This window comes from Leptonychotes weddellii, chromosome 4 (assembly GCF_054177405.1).
Source record: "Leptonychotes weddellii isolate Sample4059 chromosome 4, ASM5417740v2, whole genome shotgun sequence".
NCBI classification, from domain to species: Eukaryota; Metazoa; Chordata; class Mammalia; order Carnivora; family Phocidae; genus Leptonychotes; species Leptonychotes weddellii.
The window spans coordinates 129,719,967-129,743,012 of NC_138372.1; the positions used below are offsets into that span (position 1 = coordinate 129,719,967).

A 23,046-nucleotide genomic window follows, 5' to 3' on the forward strand; every position below is an offset into this window, starting at 1 on the left:
GGCGCGGGGCGTCGCAGTCACCTAGACTCGCCCCGGCTCCCCTCTCCCCGCTCCAGCCCCGGGCCACCCCAGCTCCCCTCTCCCGGCTCCAGCCCCGGCCCCGCCTCCGCTCTGGCCCCGCCCCCTGCTCCCCCTTCCGCCCCCCCTCCTCGCGCCCGACTGGCCGGGCCGAGCTTTCCGCGCCTGCTCGGCCCCGGCCCCGATCCCGCCCCCGCTCCCCTTTCCGCGCCCCCCTCCCCCTCCCCCACCTGCCCCTGCCCGGCCCCGATCGCGCCCCCGATCGGCCCCCGATGGGCCCCCGCCTGAGCACCGGCCCCCGCCTCGGAGACCCGATAGCTCTCCCGATCGGCCCCAGCCCTGGCTCCGGCCCCGCCCCCGCCCTGGCTCCGGCCCCGCCCCCGCTCCCCGGCCCGGCCCCGGCCCGCCCCTGCTCCGTACCCCGGCCCCGCCCCCCTGAGCCTTGCGGGTTTCCAGACCAAGTCCTGGAGGTCGAAGATGGCGCTGCTAGGCCCGGTCTTCCTTGTTCGGGGCCACGGTCCTCGGCGGGTAAGGCGACGCTGGAGGGACTGAGGGCCCGGCTCGCCCCCAGCGAGCGTCCTGCCCGTGCGGGTCTCCGGGACGGCGGCCGGGGGCGCGCACAGCGAGGATTCGGACCCCGGGATGCGGGGAGCCAGGACAGCGGATTCCGGGGCGCGGGGACGCGCGGGGGGAGTGGGAGCCGGGGGATTGGGGTTAAGAAGGAGCAAAGTCACGTTCTGCTGTCAGAGAAAGTGTGTGTGAAGTGCATGGTGTGGCTCTCAAAGTTTTCATGTCCCTGGAAGCTTCAAAATTGTGTGTAAATAGGTAGAAAGACTGGAGGACACTCACTGCACACGTTGGCCCTTTGAGGGGTGGGAGAGGAACTGGGATGGGAGTGGGGTCCCAGGGAGCACTGGCCTTGTATGAGTCCTTGTTTTATGAGGAAAATCCATTCATGTGTTAGTTGTGCAAATTAAACATATAATACAAACATATTCACTTAAACATTTTTATAAGAAGAAAAAAACCCAAACCCAGCTGTCCAGACTCCCCTTCCTAGAGATAAAGTGGGAGAGTTGTATCTTAGGCTGGCTTCCACCTCTATCTCCCCCATGCTTTGGGAGAGACAACTTTTTGTTTTGTCAACTTATGTATGTCTACTGGAACCAGAGTCCAAATAAAAAATGCAAGTGAAGACAGCTGGAGAGGATAAGGAAAGAGAAAGGAAGATATAGAAAAAAGCAGTAATAGCCAAGACAGTCCCTTCCCCCAAGCAAATTCAAAAATCCTAATAAACTAAACCAAAAAGTTCAATTCCCTTAGCCAGGTAGAAATTATTCTGCCAGCCATGAAAAAAAAACTTTTTTAGTCCAACAGAATGGGCAGCCATGGTGTTCTTTTTTGAAAACCGGAGACAGCAGTTCCAAATGTGAACATGAGTTAAGTCTCTCAAGTAAGAGAACTTTCTTCTAAAAAGTGGTATTTGTTCAACACTAAGGTTTTGTTGATACTGTTTTCCTGTAAAGATTTTGGTTATAAGCCATTGTGAAAGAAGCCTGTGTTTTCTGGCCTCTTCTCGAACTTTCTCTGTGTACAACAGCTCTGTGAGGTAGACAAGAGCCTTCAGAGGTCATCGTCTCCCCCAACCCCCAACAAATCATTAGGACTGTAGTAATAAGGTCACACAGACCATATCCCAACTCTTCTGACACTATTAGACAATACAGTATGAGAGGGAGAAAATGAACTCATTTAAAAATTAACTGTAATCTGTCAATTTTGAAATTCTTTTGCTTAAGAAATACAAATTTTGAGGTTCAGGGTTCAGAGCCAGCAGAGGCGCCTTTTGGTGTATTTTGTTTTCCTGGCACATGCAGCCTTGGGTTTGAATTCCTGGGAGAAGCATTTTCACATCTGTGAAGTGGGAGGTTGTTCCAGGGAACATCATGTTTTTGTGCTCAAATACTAGTTATTACAATTAAAACTCCTAATTTGAGTATTTTTGTTACCAAGAACCAAGAGAAATGTTTCATTTGTTAAACGTCGTATTTATGAAGTGTTATATTAAAATTGTGCTGTTGAGCTAGTAGGCCTCAATTCAGTGCAACAAACATTTATTTTGATCTCCACAAAGATCATTATAAAACAGTTTGCAGAACTGGCTCTGTGCCCGGCCCTGGGGTTGCAAAGATGGAAAAAAAAAATGACCTCTGCTCTCAAGTTGCTCTCAGGAAAATGTGCACACATTAAGTTGTTTATCAGGAAATGCTAATTAAGTGCCTATTAAATGTTGGGCATTCTTTGGAGATACTTGGTTGAAAAGGTACCTGTACCATTATTAAGCCTCATAGATATTTTTCAAGCTGTGGATAATCATGAGTGGACATGGAAATCAATTTTGTGGAGCAAAATGATTTTAAGAAAAATAGAATACAGTATGAAATACCAGAATTCATTCCATGTAGTAAGGTTAAGTTTACTTTGTGAAACCTGTTTGGTTTTTTTTTCTCTTTTTTTTTTTTTATTCTTATGTTAATCCCCATACATTACATCATTAGTTTTAGATGTAGTGTTCCATGATTCATTGTTTGTGCATAACACCTAGTGCTCTATGCAGAACGTGCCCTCCTCAATACCCATCACCAGGCTAACCCAACCTCCCACCCCCCTCCCCTCTAGAACCCTCAGTTTGTTTTTCAGAGTCCATCGTCTCTTCATGGTTCGTCTACCCCTCCGATTTCCCCCGCTTCATTCTTCCCCTCCTGCTACCTTCTTCTTCTTCCTTTTTTTTTTTCTTAACATATATTGCATTATTTGTTTCAGAGGTACAGACTTCCTTTCCTTTTGTTTTTATCAAGAGTCATAACTTTAGGATTTTTATAAAAATGATATCTGACTAATATGAATTCAGATAATATAGCTAAAAAAAAAGTAACACAAGACCCTAAACTGGCCACCCAGAAATAACCAGTCTTGACATTTGGTGAACATCATTCCAGGTGTCTGTGCTGGTAAAAAGGATGGGTGCTGGTAAAAAGGATGGGGGCATAATTTTGCTTGGATGTATTATGTTTATTTTCCCCTTAGAACTGAATCAACATTGTTTTCATTGTCTTCTTTTTTTTAAAGATTTTTTTAATGTTTTATTTATTTATTCATGAGAGTCAGAGAGAGAGAGAGAGAGAGAGGCAGAGGCAGAGGGAGAAGCAGGCTTCCTGCGGAGCAGGGAGCCTGATGTGGGACTTGATCCCAGGACCCTGGGATCATGACCTGAGCCAAAGGCAGACGCTTAACCATCTGAGCCACTCAGGCGCCCAGTTTTCATTGTCTTCTAACACTGAATATTGTCAGGGAAAAATGGAAGGCCAGTGGATTTTTTTTTTCCATGTGTGTTTTGAGTTTTCTTTCTTTCTGAGCTTTCCTATCTGAAAAGCTTAAGAAATCTTTCTGTACCCAACCTAAAATTCCAGAATATAAGCTTCTTGGAGGCAAGGATTTATATCCTCTTTGTTCACTGCTGTATTTCTAGGCCTAGAAGAGTGCCTAGCATAGAGTCAACATGTAATAAATACCTGTTACATGAATGAATGTGTGTACTGTGTTGCAATATAAAGTGTATTTCTTGCTTTGCTTTATAGAATATATAAATGTCTGAAAATGGTAGTCTAGTAGGTCATCAGGATATGAGTAGACTGAAAATGCAGAGGTATGTTAGAATGCATATATAAACAAAATGGTATGTACCTGGAGGAGTCAGGGAAGGCTTCATGGAGGAGGTGGCTTCCAGGGCTGACTTTTAAAGGAGGAGTTGGAATATATGGGGCCTCAAATGTGATCTAGACCTAAGGAATAGCATATATCAAGAAGTGAGGGAAAAAAAAAAAAAAAGAAGTGAGGGAGCATAGCCTATTTCTTAAAAAAAAAAGTGGCTTAGTATTGTGGAGTTTAAAATACAGGGTCAGAGAAGAGTGCAATGGAGATGAGACTGGAGAGGTTGCTGGGGTCAGGGCATGGTGGGCTTCACTCACTCATATGGCAAATTGGGCATTTACTATGTGCTAGGCAGGGTACTAGGGATATGAGGATGAGAAAGAGCTGATTCCTGCTCTCAGGAAGCTTATAATAGAATGACATTATGGTATAATATGGTAAGTATTATGATGAGTGTTCTTGATCTCAGAAGAGGTCCAAAAATAAAGCATCTCTCTTTTCCAGTTTGGAAAACAAAGAGTAAAGATAGAGGCCAAAGTATCACTTATTACCATTCCATGTGAGAGCCAGCTGGCCCTGTTAATTGGACTTCCTGAATTAGGCTGACTTGCTGCCTCAGAAGGACAGTAGAATTGCTCTCTGAGGGCAGCTAACTCTCGAGGAGGAAGGCTTAAGGCCTACTCGTGCCCAATTATTCTCTCAAAATGTACCAGTCAGATAAACTATCTCTGGAGACCAGGAAACTAAGGGTGTGGAAAGAAGCCCGGAGTTACACTAACTGAGCTCCCCTCTGGGAAGGAAACGTCAGGATTGGGGAAGAAGCATTTCCCACTCCCAGTGGGAGGAGTGTACAATTTTTATGGAATATATTTTGGGGTACACATATAGGCTGAGACCTGAAGGTTGAATAGGAGTTAGCTAAGGGGAGGAATATAAGAAAGTACTAGGTGGGAGAGTGGCTTGTGTGAAGGGCCAGGCTAAAGTGTATAAGTAGAGAGTAGGGAGGCAGGTGGGGAGAGGCTAATGAGCAGAAGCTAATGAGCAGCCAGTGGGCCACATTAAAGAGTGAGAGCTTTATCCTGACAGCGTGGGAGTGGGGGTAAAAACAGGCATGTAGTCAAATCTGGGTACTCCTCTCTCCATGGTGGCCTCAGATAGGGAATGGCTATAGATGCAGAGAAACTCAAAGTCAAGTGATATTTAGGAGGTAAATTGAGAGGACTTGGCAATTAGGAAGGTTGGGCCATACTGAGGTTCTATAGCACCATCACAATTGTGAGCAGGGAAGTAATATTATCAGGTAAGACTTGAGATAGGGAGACGGGAAGTCAAACAAAAGTGATAGGAGTCTGCACTAAGGGCAGCGTTAGAGCTATTTAGGACTAAAACAAACTGGACTTTGTGGTTTGGATGTACTCTATGAAATGGAGCCCAGATTTCTGTCTGTGGCCCTTGAGCTAAGGGCCATGCCACTGAGAGAGGGCACTTACCAGGCGGAACTGGTTACAGGGATGGAGATAAGAATTTTAATTCTGTCTGGGAGTGTTAGGGAAGGCATCGGAACTCTTAGAACTACCTTTGAATGATGAATGTTGAGTGATGTGGGGATCGATTTGGTATAGATAGGGAGGTAGGAAACAGTTTATGTTTGGGGAACCCTGTGTATTTTGTTTTCCTGAGTGCAGATTTCAAGAGGGTAAAGAAGAGGGAAAAGAGGCTGGAGAGATGGACAAGAGTCAAGTCACAAGGACTTGACATGCTGTGTGAAGCTAAGGAATCGACTTTATGCAGCTACCAGGGAGCTATAGATCGATCTTAAGGTGAAAAGTAGCATGAGCAGGTTTGCAGTATTCTGGAGGGCAGCATCACAGACAGGTTGGAGAAAGGAGACACTGGAGGCCAGAGACAAGAGATGACATAAAGTATGACCTCTGTATTTGTGGGTGACAGGAGATACGGACCTTTGAAGTCAAGCGGTGGATAGAGAGGAAAGATACTGACTGGGAGGTAAAATACGTGGGACTGGAGATGAATTGGATGTATCAGGTGAAGAAAAAGAGGCCTTGAAGGAGTCACTAGAGAGAGTCCCATAGATGATGGTGGTTTCAGAGCTCAAATATGCATGTGAAGAAATTTCAAAACCAACTTCCTCCCAAAACTATAAAGCTAATTTTAAAATATTAAAAAATATGTACATCTCCACAAAGATCATTATAAAACACATCAAAAGAGGAGGGAATTTCTAAAGTTAGGGTTGTCTACAGCCCATAATAAAAGGCATTCCATCAAGGTTTGGCAACCCTTGGTTTTAAAGAAAATTCCAGGTAGAAAATGATTAGCATTCTCAGCTATCCTATGCTGTTCTCTCCCTGGGGTGATAATTCACCTTGGAATCAGAAATGCCTCAGTTTGTTTCCTAGAGTGGTGGGGGATGGGAGGGATGGGGTGACTGGGTGATAGACATTGGGGAGGGTATGTGCTATGGTGAGCACTGTGAATTGTGTAAGACTGTTGAATCACAGACCTGTACCTCTGAAACAAATAATACATTATATGTTAAAAAAAAAAAAAAAGGATAGCAGCAAGGGAAAAATGAAGGGGGGGAAATCGGAGGGGGAGATGAACCATGAGAGACCATGGACTCTGAGAAACAAACTGAGGGTTCTAGAGGGGAGGGAGGTGGGAGGATGGGTTAGCCCGATGATGGGTATTAAAGAGGGCACGTACTGCATGGAGCACTGGGTGTTATACGCAAACAATGAATCATGGAACACTACATCAAAAACTAATGATGTATGGTGATTAACATAACATAAAAAAAAAAAAGAAATTCCTGGGTAAATATAAGTAAGTTAAGAGTAAGGGGACAACTATACTTTGGTCCCTTCCAGTCTGGGGAAACACCCACACTGCATTGCATCAGTGGTAGAACTGCAGGCTTTCGCAATTGTTGAATAATGTTGCCATTTACATTTAGCCCTGAGTTATTTTCTGGACTCCAAAACTGTATTTCCACCCGCAGGTTAGGTATGTTCACCTGAATGTCCCACAGGTGTTGCAGGTATGGCGTTTCCAATACAAAACTCATTGTCTTCAATCCTCCAACTTGGCTCTTCCCATGTCAATCCTGTCATTTATAGCAGCACCCAGCAAGTAGCCATGTAAACTCTCCCTTCTTGCTCACCACTTCCAGCTGGTTGGCTTCTGAATTCAGGCTGGACTACATGTTAAATTTGTGTGGAAAGTGTTGTCTTTATTTCTCCTGCCCTCGTTACTTCAACCCTAGACCAACACCTGTCTGACTGGTCTCCGTTTCCTTTTAGCTCAGAGTTAAATCTTACTTTCTAAAACACAAAAGCAATGCAAAGAGTAACAGAATACTGAGGTATAGGGGAGAGAGGTGGAGAAGGCTCTCTCAGCTGAATGGGCTTGATCTTTTCAGGAAAGTGGGGGGCCTCTTATCCACCTTTAGTGAAATAGGTCAACATGTGCTGAGGTTGGCTTTGAGGCAAGAAATAATTGGACCAGACAATATTAAGTACAGTGATAATTTATTATCTCCTCATTTTCTGGGCCCTTCCTACCAGCAAGTAATTTCATTTGCTAACGTCCTACCCCCTCTGATGATGGCATCCAGGTCTAAGCCATCATTACCTCTTGCCTGGCCTGCTACAGAAGCATCATCCCTGCTTCCAACCTTGCCTCCTACATTCCTTCTCAACATAGCAGGCAGAACAGTATAGAGTAGCCCTCTAAACACATATGTTTCCCCACAGTGTGTATTAGCTTTTAATATGCTAAGTATATATATTGTTTAATTTATCCCCACCCTCCAAAAATAATCTCTCAAGTAGAATATTGTATCTATTTTGCTCACTGCTGTATTGCCATTTCCTAGAAGAGTGCCTAGGGCATAGGAGATGCTCCTTAAAAACTTGTTAAAAATAGATAAATGAGTTAACTCCATACCAAATCATAATATGTTTATCTCTAATATTTTTTCATATATGCAAATTCCCAAGCCAAAACAAAGCCTTTTTAAGAACAGCGGTGTTATTTTTTTGGTTCAGAAAAGATAGTCATGTTAGTTATGACTAATGTGATGGGCATCAATGAGGTTACTCAAATGAGAGGTAAGCAGGAGTGAAGAACCCAGTTCAAAATTTCAAACTGCCTGCTAATTTATCTCCTTGATTTCATCTCCCTTTATTGGGAAGTATTCGTGAAGCATCTGTTTGGTCCACATCTAACTGCAGGCAAGTAAAAACTGTAATAAAAATGGGAAATATACCCTGAAGCTCAGAGCAACTACTTTTTCAAAGACTCATGTTCATTGCTATAAGGTGTATCATTACTTAAAAATGTAATTTCTGTCTTGCTACGGGCAACAACTGCATAATTCAGCCTAGCCACTGCAGCTTGGAGTCCAGCTCACTTTCTTTTATATTTGCTCAGCCTTACCTTCAAGTTGCTGTGGCAACGAGATCTGTGTTCTGCAGAAGCTTAGAATATCAGTGGCCTCTGTTCAGTGCCCTGCTTTAAGTGAAGGAGAGGGTAGAGGTACTCAAGCAATCCACACATGCAGAGAGCTCGAGTGCAACATGGCCTGTGGCAAGCCACTGATGTGGGTAGAGTTTGGGCTCCTCGGTTCTTTTACAGTCTGTAGGATCGCTATTGGCATGCGGGGGCGGGACAATTCTTCATTCTCCAGCACTGTGCATCAAGTAGAGCATCCTGCCCAGCTCCCTCTTGTATTTCCAGATGCTTCCAGCTAAGAGCCACCTCTGCTGCGCTGAAGTGGCAGTGGTCTAGACATTGAAAAGTGCATGCAAAGCACAGACATGTGCCTTCTAACAACTGGACAAAATACATTGGGGAGTAGTTACTGGAGGCTTACTGTGTGCACAGACTATCGAGTTGCATTGGGAATGCAAAAATTCCCATTTTTCAAAGTCATCCTTTGAAAAATAAGATTGTCAGGTCTTTATCAAGCTGACATTTTTATATGACAGTCAAGGCCCAGTCTGCAAAGCTCTTATCCTGTGAATTTGAGTCAGGATAAATTTATTCTTAAAAAATATTCATGTTAACCTAAACTAACAGGTACTGAGAAACCCCACAAAGATAAATAGATATGTCATGTTTCATTTTCCTTAGAAGTATAGGTCACATTTAAGTGTGGAATATATAGACTTACACTTTAAATAACATTCTTGTAACGCTGATCATATGCTAGTGTTCTTGCTGTAACTTTGTTTTCCTCTATACCCTTATTATATTGTGTGCTTGCATATATGATTTGATTTTGTGATAACTATTTTTTAAAAATATTTATTTGCTTAGAGAGAGAGAGAGAGAGCGCGTACAAGGTGGGGTGCGGGGGGCAGAGGGGAAGCAGACTCCCGCTGAGTGGGGAGCCCTGTGCTGGGCTCTTGATCCCACAACCCCAAGATCATGACCTGAGCTGAAACCAAGAGTTGGACACTCAACCAACTGAGACACGCAGGTGCCCCTATGTTAACTATTTTTAATAAAAAACTAATTTATGAACCTATCCAACACTACACAGTACAAAAGGATATCTAGTGACTGTACAGAAAGTCCCTCTCCCAAGAGGTTAGTGCTATGAATAGTTTCTTGTGGATCCTTCCAACAATTTTTGTTCATATATCAACATATGTATGAAGATATTTTCATTAAGAGACACCATACAAACGGGAACATTTTATATATATTTCCCTACCTTGGATTATTTTCCTTGACATGTAATGCCTTGCATTGCTGGTATTCAACAAATATTTGTTGAGTGATTGAATAACCATACATTGTTATTAGAATAGAATATATTCTATTAAAAGATACACAGTATTTTGTTATATGGATGTGCCCTAATTGGTTGGTTATGTCTGCTATTGAAATGCTGATAGATTGTTTTCTAGTCTTTTTGATTACAAACAATGCTTTCATATATTATATGTTTGACTATTCTGCATCCTTTGCATTTCTGAGTCCCTAAAAGTGAATTTTGAGATATGCTCGTCAACTTTTGCAAAAAACCAACTGGGATTTTGATAGGAATTGCATTGAATCTGTAAATCAACTTGGGGAGTATTGTCATTTTAACAAAATTAAGTTTTCCAACCCATGAACACAGGGTGTCTTTTTATTTATTTAGGTCCTCTTTAATCTCTTATGATGTTTTATAGTTTTTAATTTATAAATTTTGTACTTTTATTACATTTATTAGTAGGCATTTTATTCCCATTGATGTGATTGTGAATAGAATTATTAATTTCATTTTCATCTTAGTGCATATCTTTGAACATAGCTTTTCCCTCCCACCCAAATGAATGAGTGTATCTGTCAGATTAATTCCTAAATGTGGAGTTGCTGGGTTAAAGGGTGTGTATATTTTAGATAATATTTTGATATATGTTACCAAATTGGCCTCCAAAGAAGTTGCCCCAACTCCTATCAACAGATTTTAAGAGTTACTTTAATAAGCTATTTTTTGTACTATGTATTATGAAATTTTGAACCTTACCAATCTTGTGAGAGAAAAATGATATCTTCTTTGTTTAATTACATTCATCCAGTTACAAATATGGTTGTATTTTTTGCATGTGGACTCTCTTTTTTAAGGCCTTTGCCCAGTTTTTCTATTTGCAAATAACTTGTTAATATTCATGTATCAAGAGATTTGGATTTTGGGAGGTTAAACTAATTTTTAAGATGGCATAATTTAGAGTCATTGGAAGTGAGTATTTCAACTTGATGAAACAAGCGGCAGAGAGCTGGATTTGTAGCCATAGCTCCATAAGACTCTACTTGTCTGCACTCGTGTACTTTTGGCATTGGAGTCTGGCCAGTCAGGTTACAGTGAATAAAACAAGCATTTACTGAATGTCTAATTGGTGTTAGAAACCCTATTATAGTAATGAATGGAGACTGTTCTGTCTTCCTGGGTGCTCACAGTCTGGTGCAGAAAACTGATATCCTGATGGAGGGAGGGATTCATTTGGCCCATTTTTAACAGAGACATGTTCAAAAGTGTCAACAGTTTTTGACACTTTGGCTTGGTTTTGAAGGCTGGTTCTGCTAGGTTGACAAATAAAGTGGGGGGAGTTCAGGCAGATGATAAATCAGGAGCAAAGGCCAGAAGAAAGTTTTGGCAAGTTTCAGGAGTGCTGTGGGGTTGGTGGGCGTTGGAGTATACCTCTAAGTGGTGGAACTGGTTAGAAGTAGGGCCAGGAAGGTAGGTTGAAGCCATGTTGTCCAGCTTGAATGTCAGGGTAAAGAGTTTAATTTTTGTATTTTTGACTCTGGAGGACATCAGTGTTGTTGTTGTTTATTTATTTATTTTTAAGATTATTTATTTATTTGAGAGAGAGAGAAAGAGAGAGCAGGAGTGGGGAGGAGGGGCAGAGGGAGAGGGAGAAGCAGACTCCCTGCTGAACAGGGAACCTGAGGTGGAGCTCGATCCCAGGATCCCGAGATCATGACCTGAGCTGAAGGCAAATGCTTAACCAACTGAGCGATCCAGCACCCCATGGACATCAGTGTTTTTGAGGTCTGGGATTTTAATGTGGAGGCCCAGTCAATTAGTAATGGTGACAATGATGGTAAGATTTCTAAGAGTCATTTAAATATTACCTTCCTTAGCTCCACAAATTCTGTGTGAGGGTCTGTTAATAGTGATTTTTACAGATTTGAAACTCAGTTTTCTTAATAGTATACCTAGAACATTAAATGATTATTTTTACATTGGTTTAAAAAAAATCATTTTTCCGCTTTCTATTTTGTATTGGATTCTTGGGTTTTATTTAGACGAGGAGTTATGCGCTCAAATGCCTCAAGTTCTGGATGGCCCTATAAATGACAGTGGTTGCCCAGTGAAAAGGGTTCGTTTTACCTGTGTGTGTGGGGACTGGTCAGAGCTCAGGCATTGTCTCAAGGGGGCATTAACTCAGTCTTATTAGAAGCTGGACCTGAGTGTTGGTAGAGCCTCTCATTTTTATCTGAATTCTCCCGGTATCCGAATATTGGCTCAAAAATTGCAAAATACTGGGCAGGCCTAACGAAACATCTGGCTTGGGTCACCAATCTGCCTTTATTGTAGGTGTTTATTCTAGCATTCGAGACCAGCCAAAATACTTAGGTAATTTAAGATTAAATCTCAATGCTATATAGTCTTCATCCTCTAGGGTAGAGACAGTCAAGACTCTTAAAAGAATTGCCATTCTGAGGATTAGAAGTATGATCACTTTTCATTAGTTTAGATGCTATCATTTAGGACCACACGAAGGAGGAAGATATTGTTTATGTGATGTGGGAGAGTCATGAGTATGGAGCGGAAGGCAGATGATAGCTGGGTTTTTTTGGGGGAGGGGAGATTTTAGAACTTCTAATAAGTAAATTTGTTTGCCAAAATCGAAAACATTAGAGAGTTTTAAGAACTTTAAATTTTAAAGCTGTCCAGAGAAAGACAAATACCGTATAATTACACTCATATGTGGAATTTAAGAAACAAAACAGATGAACATAGCAGAAAGGAAGGAAAAATAAAATAAGATAAAAACAGAGAGAGAGGCAAACCATAAGAGACCCAGCTATAGGGAACAAACTGAGGGTTGTTGGAGAGGAGGTGGGCGGGGGGGTTGGGGTAACTGGGTGATAGGCATTACAGAGGGAACTTGATGTAATGAGCACTGGGTGTTACATGCAACTGGTGAATCACTAAATTCTACCCCTGAAACTAATAATACACTACATGTTAACTAACTTGAGTTTAAATAAAAATAAAAAAAATAAAGATGTCCAGAGAAATAAATTTTGATATGAAAGATATTTATTTTCAGAAGACAACTTATTTCTCGAAAAAACACAAAGCAAGATTTGAAAACTTAAAAGTCTATTTTGTATCCACTTTTTATAACTCAAAAAGAAATGGCCAAAATGCTATTTCAGGTTATTCAGGATCCTTCTTTATAGAAGTAGGAGACCAAATAAAACATGATTCTGTGAGGTCTGTTCATCTCTATGGGTCTTAATATTGAAATGAACAACTTGTTTTTAGGCAAACAGATGGTTTGAATTTAATTTTTAATAGCATATATGCTATGAATTATCAGAAGGTAATATGAATTAAAATAGCATTTCAATTTTTTCACTTTGGTTTGGTGGGAGAAACCAGTATTGATTAGATCAAATAAAATACAACGGGTAAGCCTGTGCTATGTAGTAACCTAATACCTTATAGATACTAGGAATTATTATCAAAGTGATTATATTTTTGCCTCTATATTTTTTCTTCTATTATTGGGGAGGTTGGGAAAATGTTTTAAGATAAATAAAAATATGTATATACAAATATTTTATTTATTTACTTAATTTATCTTTCATAAAGCACCACATCATATTCCCTGTACAAATCAACACTAATAAATAGAAGTTCCTTTTAGAGCCTTTGAACAATTAGAACACATTTTTTTCATTATTAATGGAAAATGACAAACTCACCAGCCTATTTGTGCAAATTTCCTGATTCATCATCTTAATGTAATAGTCCTGGAGGCGGCAGCAGCCTTAAGTAAAACTGCCATTTATGTAGAGAAAGATTATTATTGTAGGTTGCTTGGATTATTATGCTTTGGCAAAAGGATACAAAAAGAAAATGCTTTGTCAACATGAAGCTAAAGGAAATACAATGATCAGCATGGAACATAATCAGATTTACAAATTTGTCTTTACCAATTATTTTATACATGTTTTCAAATTCTATCTTTCAACAACACTTTTTCCTGATTATAAAAGCAAATCATACTTATTGAAAAGATTTTGAAAATACTAAATCCAACCAAACAAAAAGCAAAAATAATCATCCGTAATCTCATCATCTAGAGATAATAACTGTGTAAGGAAAGTAGTGGATGGACTCTGAAGTCAGACACATCTTGGGTTTGAGTCAAGTCTTTTCTACTTACTGTTTGTCTTTAAAAGTTAGTTACTTGACTTTTCTATGTTTCAGCTTTTTCATCTATAAATTGGGGATAGTAATAGAATTTACCTTATAGGATTGTTGTGAGGTAATGCATTGAAAGTCTTTAGTAGACCTTTGCACATGGTAAATACTGAATCTACTACTTACTGTTGTTTTTTTGTTAGTCTTTTTTCCAAGCATATATTTTTATTTATAGTTAAGAACATATTGTATACTTTTTTCCCATATAACATCGTATCATATGCATTTTCTTGTGTAATTTCCAGTTGATAAACAGCCTTATCCTAAATCATTGACCATATTACCAGTTGTTTCTTTAGGCTAAATTTCTAGATATCCCAGACCAACTGATGGCAGCCCACTGAGCTTACAGGAATATTCTAGCAGGAAATGATAGATTCTGGAGTTTTAATTTCCAACCATGACCTGATGGGGAAGATCATGTGCCTCTTTGGTGTGATCATTAAGCTCTGTGGGAGTTCAGTGAGTAGTGAGGAAATATATAAGATGATGATGAGGGAGGATTCTGGAACCTGTCAGACCACATTTGAATCTTGGTTCTGTGACTTGGGCAATATGTTTAACTTCCCTGGGCCCCTCCTGTCCAGTGAGGTGTAAAAATAATATCTATTTCATAGGGTGGTGAAGATGAACTGGTTTGATATCGAATCCTGACATATGGTAAGCACTTAATGAAATTAGCTCTTTATTGTTTGTTATATTCAACACTTAAAGTTTGTTTTTATAATTAAATGTGAGAGAATGGCAGTGGTTTTCACAAGTAATGTGAGAATGTGAATTGTAAGACAGAAGATAAGGCAATACAAATATTTTTAGTGTAAAATGTTATTTTCCCCCTATTTCAAATGTAACAAATAGTTATCTGTTCTAAATTTATTATCCAGAGACAACAAAGGAAGAGGCATTTGATTTAATAAACCTTATGAGGAAATTTTAATAGTTTTTTCAGTGATTCAAAAATGGAATGTGATTTTTATCCAAATTATTCTTGTTAAAAGATGAATATGCTTTATGTTATTTCTTTTTTTTGCATCTTTTTTTAGAATGCATCTTTCAACTAGGATCTTTTTTTATTTTTTATTTTTTTTATTAGTTTCAGAGGTAGAATTTAGTGATTTATCAGTTGTATGTAACACCCAGTGCTCATTACATCAAGTGCCCTCCTTAATGCCCATCTCCCAATTATTCCTTCCCCCCACCCACCTTCCCTCCAGCAACCCTCAGTTTGTTTCCTAGAGTTCAGCATCTCTTATGGCTTGCCTCCCTCTCAATTTTCATCTTATTTTTCCTTCCCTTCCCCTATGTTCATCTATTTTGTTTCCCAAATTCCACATATGAGTGAAATCACGTGGTATTTGTCTTTCTCTGACTGACTTATTTCACTTAGCATAATACCCTCTAGTTCCATCCACCTCATTGCAAATGGCAAGATTTCATTCTTTTTGATGGCTGAGTAATATTCCATTGTATATATATACCATATCTTCTTTATCCATTCATCTGTTAATGGACATCTGGGCTCTTTCCATAGTTTGGCTTTTGTGGACATTGCTGCTATAAACATCAGGGTGCATGTGCCCCTTCATATCACTATTTTTGTATCCTTTGGATAAATACATAGTAGTGAAATTGCTGGGTCATAGGGTAGCTCTATTTTTAACCTCCATGCTGTTTTCCAGAGTGGCTGCATCAGATTCCATTCCCACCAAGAGTGTAAGAGGGTTCCCCTTTCTCCACATCCTCGCCAACATCTGTTGTTTCCAGAGTTGTTAATTTTAGCCATTCTGACCAGTGTGAGGTGGTATCTCATTGTGGTTTTGATTTGTATTTCCTTGATGCGGAGTGATGTTGGGCATTTTTTCATGTGTCTGTTAGCCATTTGTTTGTCTTCTTTGGAGAAATACCTGTTCATGTCTTCTGCCCATTTCTTGACTGGGTTTTTTATTTTTTTGGGTGTTGAGTTTCTTAAGTTCTTCATAGATTTTGGATACTAGCCCTTTATCTCATAAGACATTTGCAAATGTCTTCTCCCATTACATAGGCTGCCTTTTAGTTTTGTTGACTGTTTCCTTGCTATGTTAGTGCTTTTTAAAGTTAAATTTAAGCAGAACCCCTGTAAATAATAATACTAGCATTTATAAAGTGCTTGGCATATACTAAACAATGGACTTGGTATTTTACTTATATTTACTCATGTGATGCTTACAGTGTCCTATGAGTTAGGTTCTATTATTGTCTCCATTTATAGAAGAAACTGAGGCACAAAGTGGTTAAATCACTTGCTGAAGGTTATACAACTAATGAGATAATTCTGTCATATGTAGTCTTGCCCCAAAGACCATGCTTTTAACCTTCCATTCTGTTACTTAACATTCCAGTAGAAAAAGAGTCATAATTGATTAAATACAATACCAGTATGTTTACAGTGAGTTTGTTAACCCAAGAATTTGATTAATAATAAATTCAAGAGTAAGTTTTTTGAAATTCAACTATTTTGTGGAAATGCATTTATGAAAATTTCAATTAATCTTTTTTTCCCTTTCAGTTTTTCAGTTATGGAACAAAAATATTGTATCAAAACAATGAAGCTTTGCAGTCTAAATTCTTCCTACCCCTTCAAAAAGCCATGCTGCCACCTAATAGCTTTCAAGGAAAAGTGGCGTTTCTCACTGGGGGAGGTACTGGCCTTGGTAAAGGAATGACAGCTCTTCTGTCCAGCCTAGGTGCTCAGTGTGTGATCGCCAGCCGGTAAGTCACGCTCAGCGAGTTGCCTGGCAAGAGCTATTATAAAACAATTCTGTGCCATGATTTTGAAAACACTCTTTGCCAGAGTGTTTTGTTTTTCATCTTAATTTTCTACGAAATATCCTTTAGATTATTTAAATAAATTTCCTTGGAAAAATCAGTTACAATTTGTAATGGTAGAAATACAGATGGACCGTGATTTACATTGATTCAATTTAGGATTTTTCGACTTTACGGTGGTGTGAAAGTGATACATACATTCAGTAGAAACTGTACTTGAAATTTTGAATTTGGAACTTTTCCCAGGCTAATAATATGTGGTAAGATGCTCTTTCATGATGCTGGCAGTGAATCGCAGCTCGCAGTCAGCCACTCAATCATGAAGATAAACAACCGATAACACAACCGTTTTGTACCCAGACAACCTTTCTGTTTTTCACTTTCAGTACAGTATTCAATAAGTTTACATGAGATATTCAACACTTTATTATAAAACAGGCTTTGTGTCAGATGATTTTGCCCAACTATAGGCTAATTTAAGGTAGGCCAGGTTAAGCTATGATGTTCAGTAGCTTAGGTGTATTAAAATGCATTTTCACATTATGGTATTTTAAACTTATGATGGGTTTACCATGGGTGTAACCCCACTGTTATGTTGAGGAAGATCAGTAATGATTGATTATGGAACTGATGATGTATACATTTCCCAAATTCAGTGATAAAATTTTTTTTCTTGTACCTGAAGCTTAAGTTAAAAAGTACTGTGTTGAGGCTGCTTTGTTTTCAGTAGGAGTGATTATAGTTACTGCTTCAAAGGATAGTTAGCCTTGTACTAGGATAATGGATATAATCCTTCCATTTTCTGTAAGATGGGCTGATGTTTCAAAACATCTATTGTGATAAATGTAAGAAGGATAAGGCCATGTAGATGGAATTTCTTACTTGGGCATATCCTGGGGACCCTATAACTATGTAAGTCTAGAACTTTAGAGACTGGTCAAAAAAATCTACACCTTCTTCCTATTTTGAATAGTGTAAAATTTTTAGATAAGCTGAATAAGAATCTGAATGACAAGTCACTATGTAATTTACAAAGGGCCAAAGGAATTTCTTTCAGATGTTTCCTTTAATGCAAATTGGCCAGAATATTTTTTTAAATATTATAATGTTTTTACAAATATTAAAATATTATTTTCTTTGTAACACTACATAATTTATTTTTCATATTTATTTCAAGAGTATAAAACAATGCATATAATGCTTTTTTATCCTTAAATTCAGTCTAAAATCTACTAACATAAATTTTATACATATCAGATTTTATATAGTATTAGTTCACGTTGTGTTTTCTTTCTAAAGGAGGCTTGGGCAAGGGAACAGAAATTATTGTAATTAAGGAAATAATTTTATTTATTTTATTTTTCATGTTTCAAGTTTTTATTTAAATTCTAGTTAGTTAACATATAGTGTAATATTGGTTTCAGGAGTAGAATTTAGTGATTCATCACTTACATATAACACCTAGTGCTCATCACAGGTGCCCTTTTTAATACCCATCACCCATCTAGTCCATCCCTCACCCACCTCCCTCCATCAACCCTCAGTTTGTTCTCTATAGTTAAGAGTCTCTTATAGTTTGCCCCGCTCTCTCTTTTTTTTTCCTTCCCCTATATTCATCTGTTTTGTTGCTTAAATTCCACCTGAGTGAAATCATATGGTATTTGTCTTTCTTTGACTGACTTATTTCTCTTAGCATAATACTCTTAGTTCCATCCACATTGTTGCAAATGTCAAGATTTCATTCTTTTTGATCATTGAGTAATATTCCATTATATATATATGTGTATACATACACACACACACATACATACATGCATACCGTATTTTCTTTATCCATTCATCAGTTGATGGACATTTGGGCTCTTTCCATAATTTGGCTATTGTTGATAATGCTGCTATAAACAACAGGGTGCATGTACCCCTTTGAATCAGTATTTTTGTATTAAGGAAATAACTTTAAATCTGTGTGTAGATATAAAACAACTAGTTTAAAAGTAAATAATTCAATAATTGAATATTAGATATATAAAAATTGTAGGAATTTAACTTTTAGAAAGTGAATTCATTCAAACTGATTTGTTTATAGATATAGCTTTTGTATTTTGTCAAGATTGCATCTGTTTAAGCTATAGATTCTCTTTGTTTTTTAATTTATGGAATTGAAAAAATATGAAGTCATTTCAGAACTCATGCAAAGTACTGTGTGTTTATTTCTAGGAAGATTGATGTTTTAAAAGCGACTGCAGAACAAATTTCTTCTCAAACTGGAAATAAGGTACATTAAAAAGAGTTATTTAATTCAGATTTAGGAATTAAAGCATGCTTAAATAACTTATTCATGTTTTTGGTTTAAGAAGCTTGAAAAATTTAGGATTCCTTTTTCTCTCTGATATTTTCCAGGTTCATGCAATTCAGTGTGATGTGAGGAATCCTGAAATGGTGCAAAACACTGTGTCGGAATTGATCAAAGTTGCAGGACATCCTGATGTAAGTGTAATGGTGATGAGGCCAAAGTATGAGGTGTTTGATGTTGATGCCACCCACCAAAATGTGCTAAGGATGCACTAAGGAAATAAAATACTGATGTGAGCAAGTGCTATGTTGAGAAGCATGTATTTTTTGTCCTTAGGAAAGATCCAGCTTTGCTCAAAGCAGGGAACAGATTAGGTGAACTGCTACACCATTGCCTTTCGGAGATACTTTAAAAATGCATTTACAGTCATATAGAACAAACTTGATTTCACTTTATTTAATAAGATTATGAAATAAGAAGAGCAGTTATCCAAGAGCACAATATCTAGTTTAAATGATGCATGCTCTTTGCTTTTCCTAATAACTTTTGATTATCTCTATCAGTAGAGAAGAATGGTACAAGTAGTGAAATCTATAAGATACTCCAAATTTTTCCTTTTAAGACATGAGATGTGCATGGGTATTTTGCTGTTTTCTGGTTCACATATTGGAAAGAAGCAATTTCCTCCAGTAGTCTCAAAGAGAGCACTGTTCTAAGTTAAAGATATTTTCAGACAGACCAAGAATATTGAATCTGCTAATAGAACTAGGCAGAATCTTTATTGATAGTGAAGAAACATGTTATCAACCAAGAGTTTCATTGGGTAAATTAAGCCAAACTGTCACCAGAAATTAAAAGACATTTTGAGATTCCTTGAAATACAGTATAGACAAATGGTAGATATGCTTAATCTGTATTTGTTTTCTTAATGATAGATTCTACCCTAGTTTTGAGACAGGGATTAGGATTCTGAGATTTGGTAGATAACACAGGAGATTTTCACAGACTCAAAAAAAGTAAAACCAAACCAAATCTCATGGTATTATTTTATAGCAGACTATCAACTTTAGCTTTATTGTATTATTTGGATTAATAAGTTTTAGAAGTAAAAACTCTTCAGGGAAAATGTTCTTCCTTATCTAAAAAATTCTATTATTTGCCTTACTCATTTAATAGATTGTGATAAACAATGCAGCAGGGAATTTTATTTCTCCCACTGAAAGACTCTCTCCTAATGCTTGGAAGACCATAACTGACATAGTTCTAAATGGTACTGCCTATGTGACACTAGAAATTGGAAAGCAACTAATTAAAGCACAGAAAGGTATGTTTATTAATTTTTCGTATATTTATCGGGTCCCTACTGCACACAGGTTCTATGATAAGCCCTGGGATATTTTCAAAAGTCAATAGGACAGTGTCGATACCTGTACAACTCATAGTCTAACGGAGAAGATAGATACTAAAATAATTACCACATGCTATGATATGAGCTATAATAAATACATATTTTGTGTGTATTGGAAACCCCAAGACAGGAATGACTAACTCTCCCTAGGGATGATTATCAGGTTGAGGAACAAGGTGCAACTTGGGCTGAATTTTCAAAGATCTAGATGTGGAGAAGTGGGGGTGGAAGGAAGGTGGGAGGTAAATGTAAATGTCCATGGAAAGAGGCCTGATGGAGGAGAAAAATGAGGTTTAGGGATTGATGACAAATGTGATGTGGTTAGAGATGAAGAGGGAGAATGGTGGGAAATGACTATTTGGAGGTGGGTTGGGTGTAATTAGGAAAGTTCCCAGTACCAAAATAGAAAATTTGATTTTAATTCTGAAGGAAACGGGGAGTTATTTTCTTATGGATTTCTCTTGAAGGTGTTTCATGAAGAAAGTGACTTGATTGGAAAGGATACTGGCAACAGTGTGGAGGATGGAAAAGATTAGGGAAGCCATTCCGAAGGGTTTGACTTTTCTCTTGGCATGTGGCTGCATGACAAAATCAACAGGCCTTACTGATTAGATGAGAGAGTTTGTGCTGAGTGAATAGTTTGGATGATGATGACATCAATGTGGTTGAGAACACCGGGGAGAATAGATCTAGAGGGAAATTCCTAGAACATTTTTGTTTAGTACTATGTACAAACCTTATAAAAGTTCATGCAATATAAGTAGTAAATATATGTATAATATATGTATGTATGTATATACTTATATGTCTAGAATCAGTGTATATATGTTCATTTAAGCGACATTTACTGATGACTTTTGTGTAGCACATCTTGTATGCCCAAATGACAGAGATGGACAAATCTCTGTCCCTGAACAAGGGGAATGGGTTGGGACTTGAAAGATAGGGGTATTTCTCAGGGTGGAGAGTATTCTGAGCAAGGAAAAGGAAGAAGAATCCTTGTGTTCCTTGAAGGATGTCCTTTGGGTCTTGAGGGGAGAAGAGAAGGCATGGAGCTGGCCAGTTTCCTTCCTCTGGTTCAGAAGTCTTTGCCTCATTAGATTCAATTTCTTCTTCTTTTAAAAAAATTTTTAAAAAGATCTTATTTATTTATTAGAGAGAGAGCAAGCACAAGCGGGGGGGGGGGGCAGCAAGGAGAGGGAGAGGGAGAAGCAGGCTCCCTGCTGAGCAGGGAGCCCGATGCAGGACTCGATCCCAGGACCCTGGGACCATGACCTGAGCTGAAGGCAGACGCTTAACTGACTGAGACACCCAGACGCCCCATCAGTTTCTTCTTCTTTACTGTGTGGATAATTCTCAAGCCAGCTGGAGAAAGGATGTAGGAACAGGTAGAATGTTACTAGAGAGGTGCTGGCTGTTTCTGTGCATGTATAACCTCCATCCTTTCTCCATGTACTCATTGAAATCAAATCCCCAAGTCCCTCATTCCCACTACAGCAAAGTGAATATCAATTCCATTTGGAGTTTCCATGATTTTTGTTTGTTTTTGATTTTGTGGGGTTTTTTTGTTTGTTTGTGGCTTTTTTTTTCCCCCAGAAGAGATGGATGATTGGGAAGGGAGACAGAAAAGAATGGGCTGGCTCTTCTCTCTCTCTTTCCCTGTCCAAGGATCCTTGACCTCTGTGTCTCTTCTCTCTCCCTTTGACTCTGTCTGATTTTCTCTCTCCTTATGTCTTATTCATTTCTATATTTCTTTCTCTGTCTCTGTCAGCTCTTCACTCTGGGTTCCCTATTTTCCTTGGTCTCTCTCCTCTTTGTGTTTCTCTGCCTCATTGTCTCTTTTATTCCTTCTCTGACTCTTGATTTCTGTCTGACTCTCCCTTCTTTTCTCATTATTGTCTTTCATTTTAACAGACTATGATCTATTTTTATTCTCACATTGGATTAAAATTTTGTGGGCTTCATTAAAAATATATTAGCTAAGACTTTTTAAAAGATGGAAGCCAGTTTTTATTCTTCCAAGATTCCTGTCAGTTATTGATGCCATAACCTGACAGAGTTTGAAGTTGTACCACTAGGCTCTGGAGAGTACAATGCACAGGGTCTGTTCTGGTACTAGAGCAACAGTTAAGGAACTCAGGTGCTAATGATCTCTGAAGTATGTCAAAGAAGTCAGTTCAGGGGGTAGGCAATCTATGATTGTCTGTGGTCAGAAGTAGGTTTGGTGGTCTGGAATTGAAGGAGTCAGTCAAGGTAAGATATCCAGGGAAGTCAGACTAGAGAAGACAAGGGTACCAGCAACTGAAAGATAGACATTTGCTTGCAGGAATTGTTGACATACACTCGGAGAGGGGATAGCAGATGACTGAGGATCAAGAGAGCAGTGGCCGTAGCTAGAGAAACTAAGAATTAGAAGGACATTATTAAACTATGTTTATAAGTAGCATTGATGCAAAATTAGTACTTATGAACAAATGAAAGATTTAGGAAACTCCTAAAGACATTAGCTCAGTGTGCTCTTATAACCACAAAGGTCAGTAAATACATGACTGATCCTTATTGAGAAGGATATTGAAAATATTATGCTGAGGTCCATTCATCTCTAGGATATCATGTATCAGTATAAAAATTAGTGAACAGTATGGAAAAGAATACCTAATTTTATTGAAGAATGAGAGAACTTGCAATGAGAAGAGACTACAAAAGAGACTAATATGGGGTTTTATTTAAATCTAGTCACAAAGGATAGGATAAATATTAAATTTTTCCATCAAACCCTAGATCATTAGA

The 23,046-nt window shown here is 38.7% G+C and overlaps 1 protein-coding gene across 2 annotated transcripts in view; it reads left to right on the top strand.

Annotated features, from left to right (window-relative positions):
• Positions 1-434: 434 nt before the first annotated feature.
• The window catches only part of DECR1 (2,4-dienoyl-CoA reductase 1), a 44,555-nt gene continuing 21,943 nt past the window's right edge, over positions 435-23,046 (top strand). The window contains exons 1-6 of one of the 2 annotated variants that reach the window (XM_081816230.1): positions 470-546; positions 14,368-14,410; positions 16,296-16,498; positions 18,773-18,830; positions 18,956-19,042; positions 20,025-20,172. In XM_081816230.1, coding sequence (XP_081672356.1) covers positions 14,408-14,410; positions 16,296-16,498; positions 18,773-18,830; positions 18,956-19,042; positions 20,025-20,172 — 499 coding nt within the window. In that variant the 5' untranslated portion in view covers positions 470-546; positions 14,368-14,407. Of the gene's footprint in view, positions 547-14,367; positions 14,411-16,295; positions 16,499-18,772; positions 18,831-18,955; positions 19,043-20,024; positions 20,173-23,046 lie in introns of both variants that reach the window. The other variant, XM_081816229.1, reaches the window with a different exon arrangement.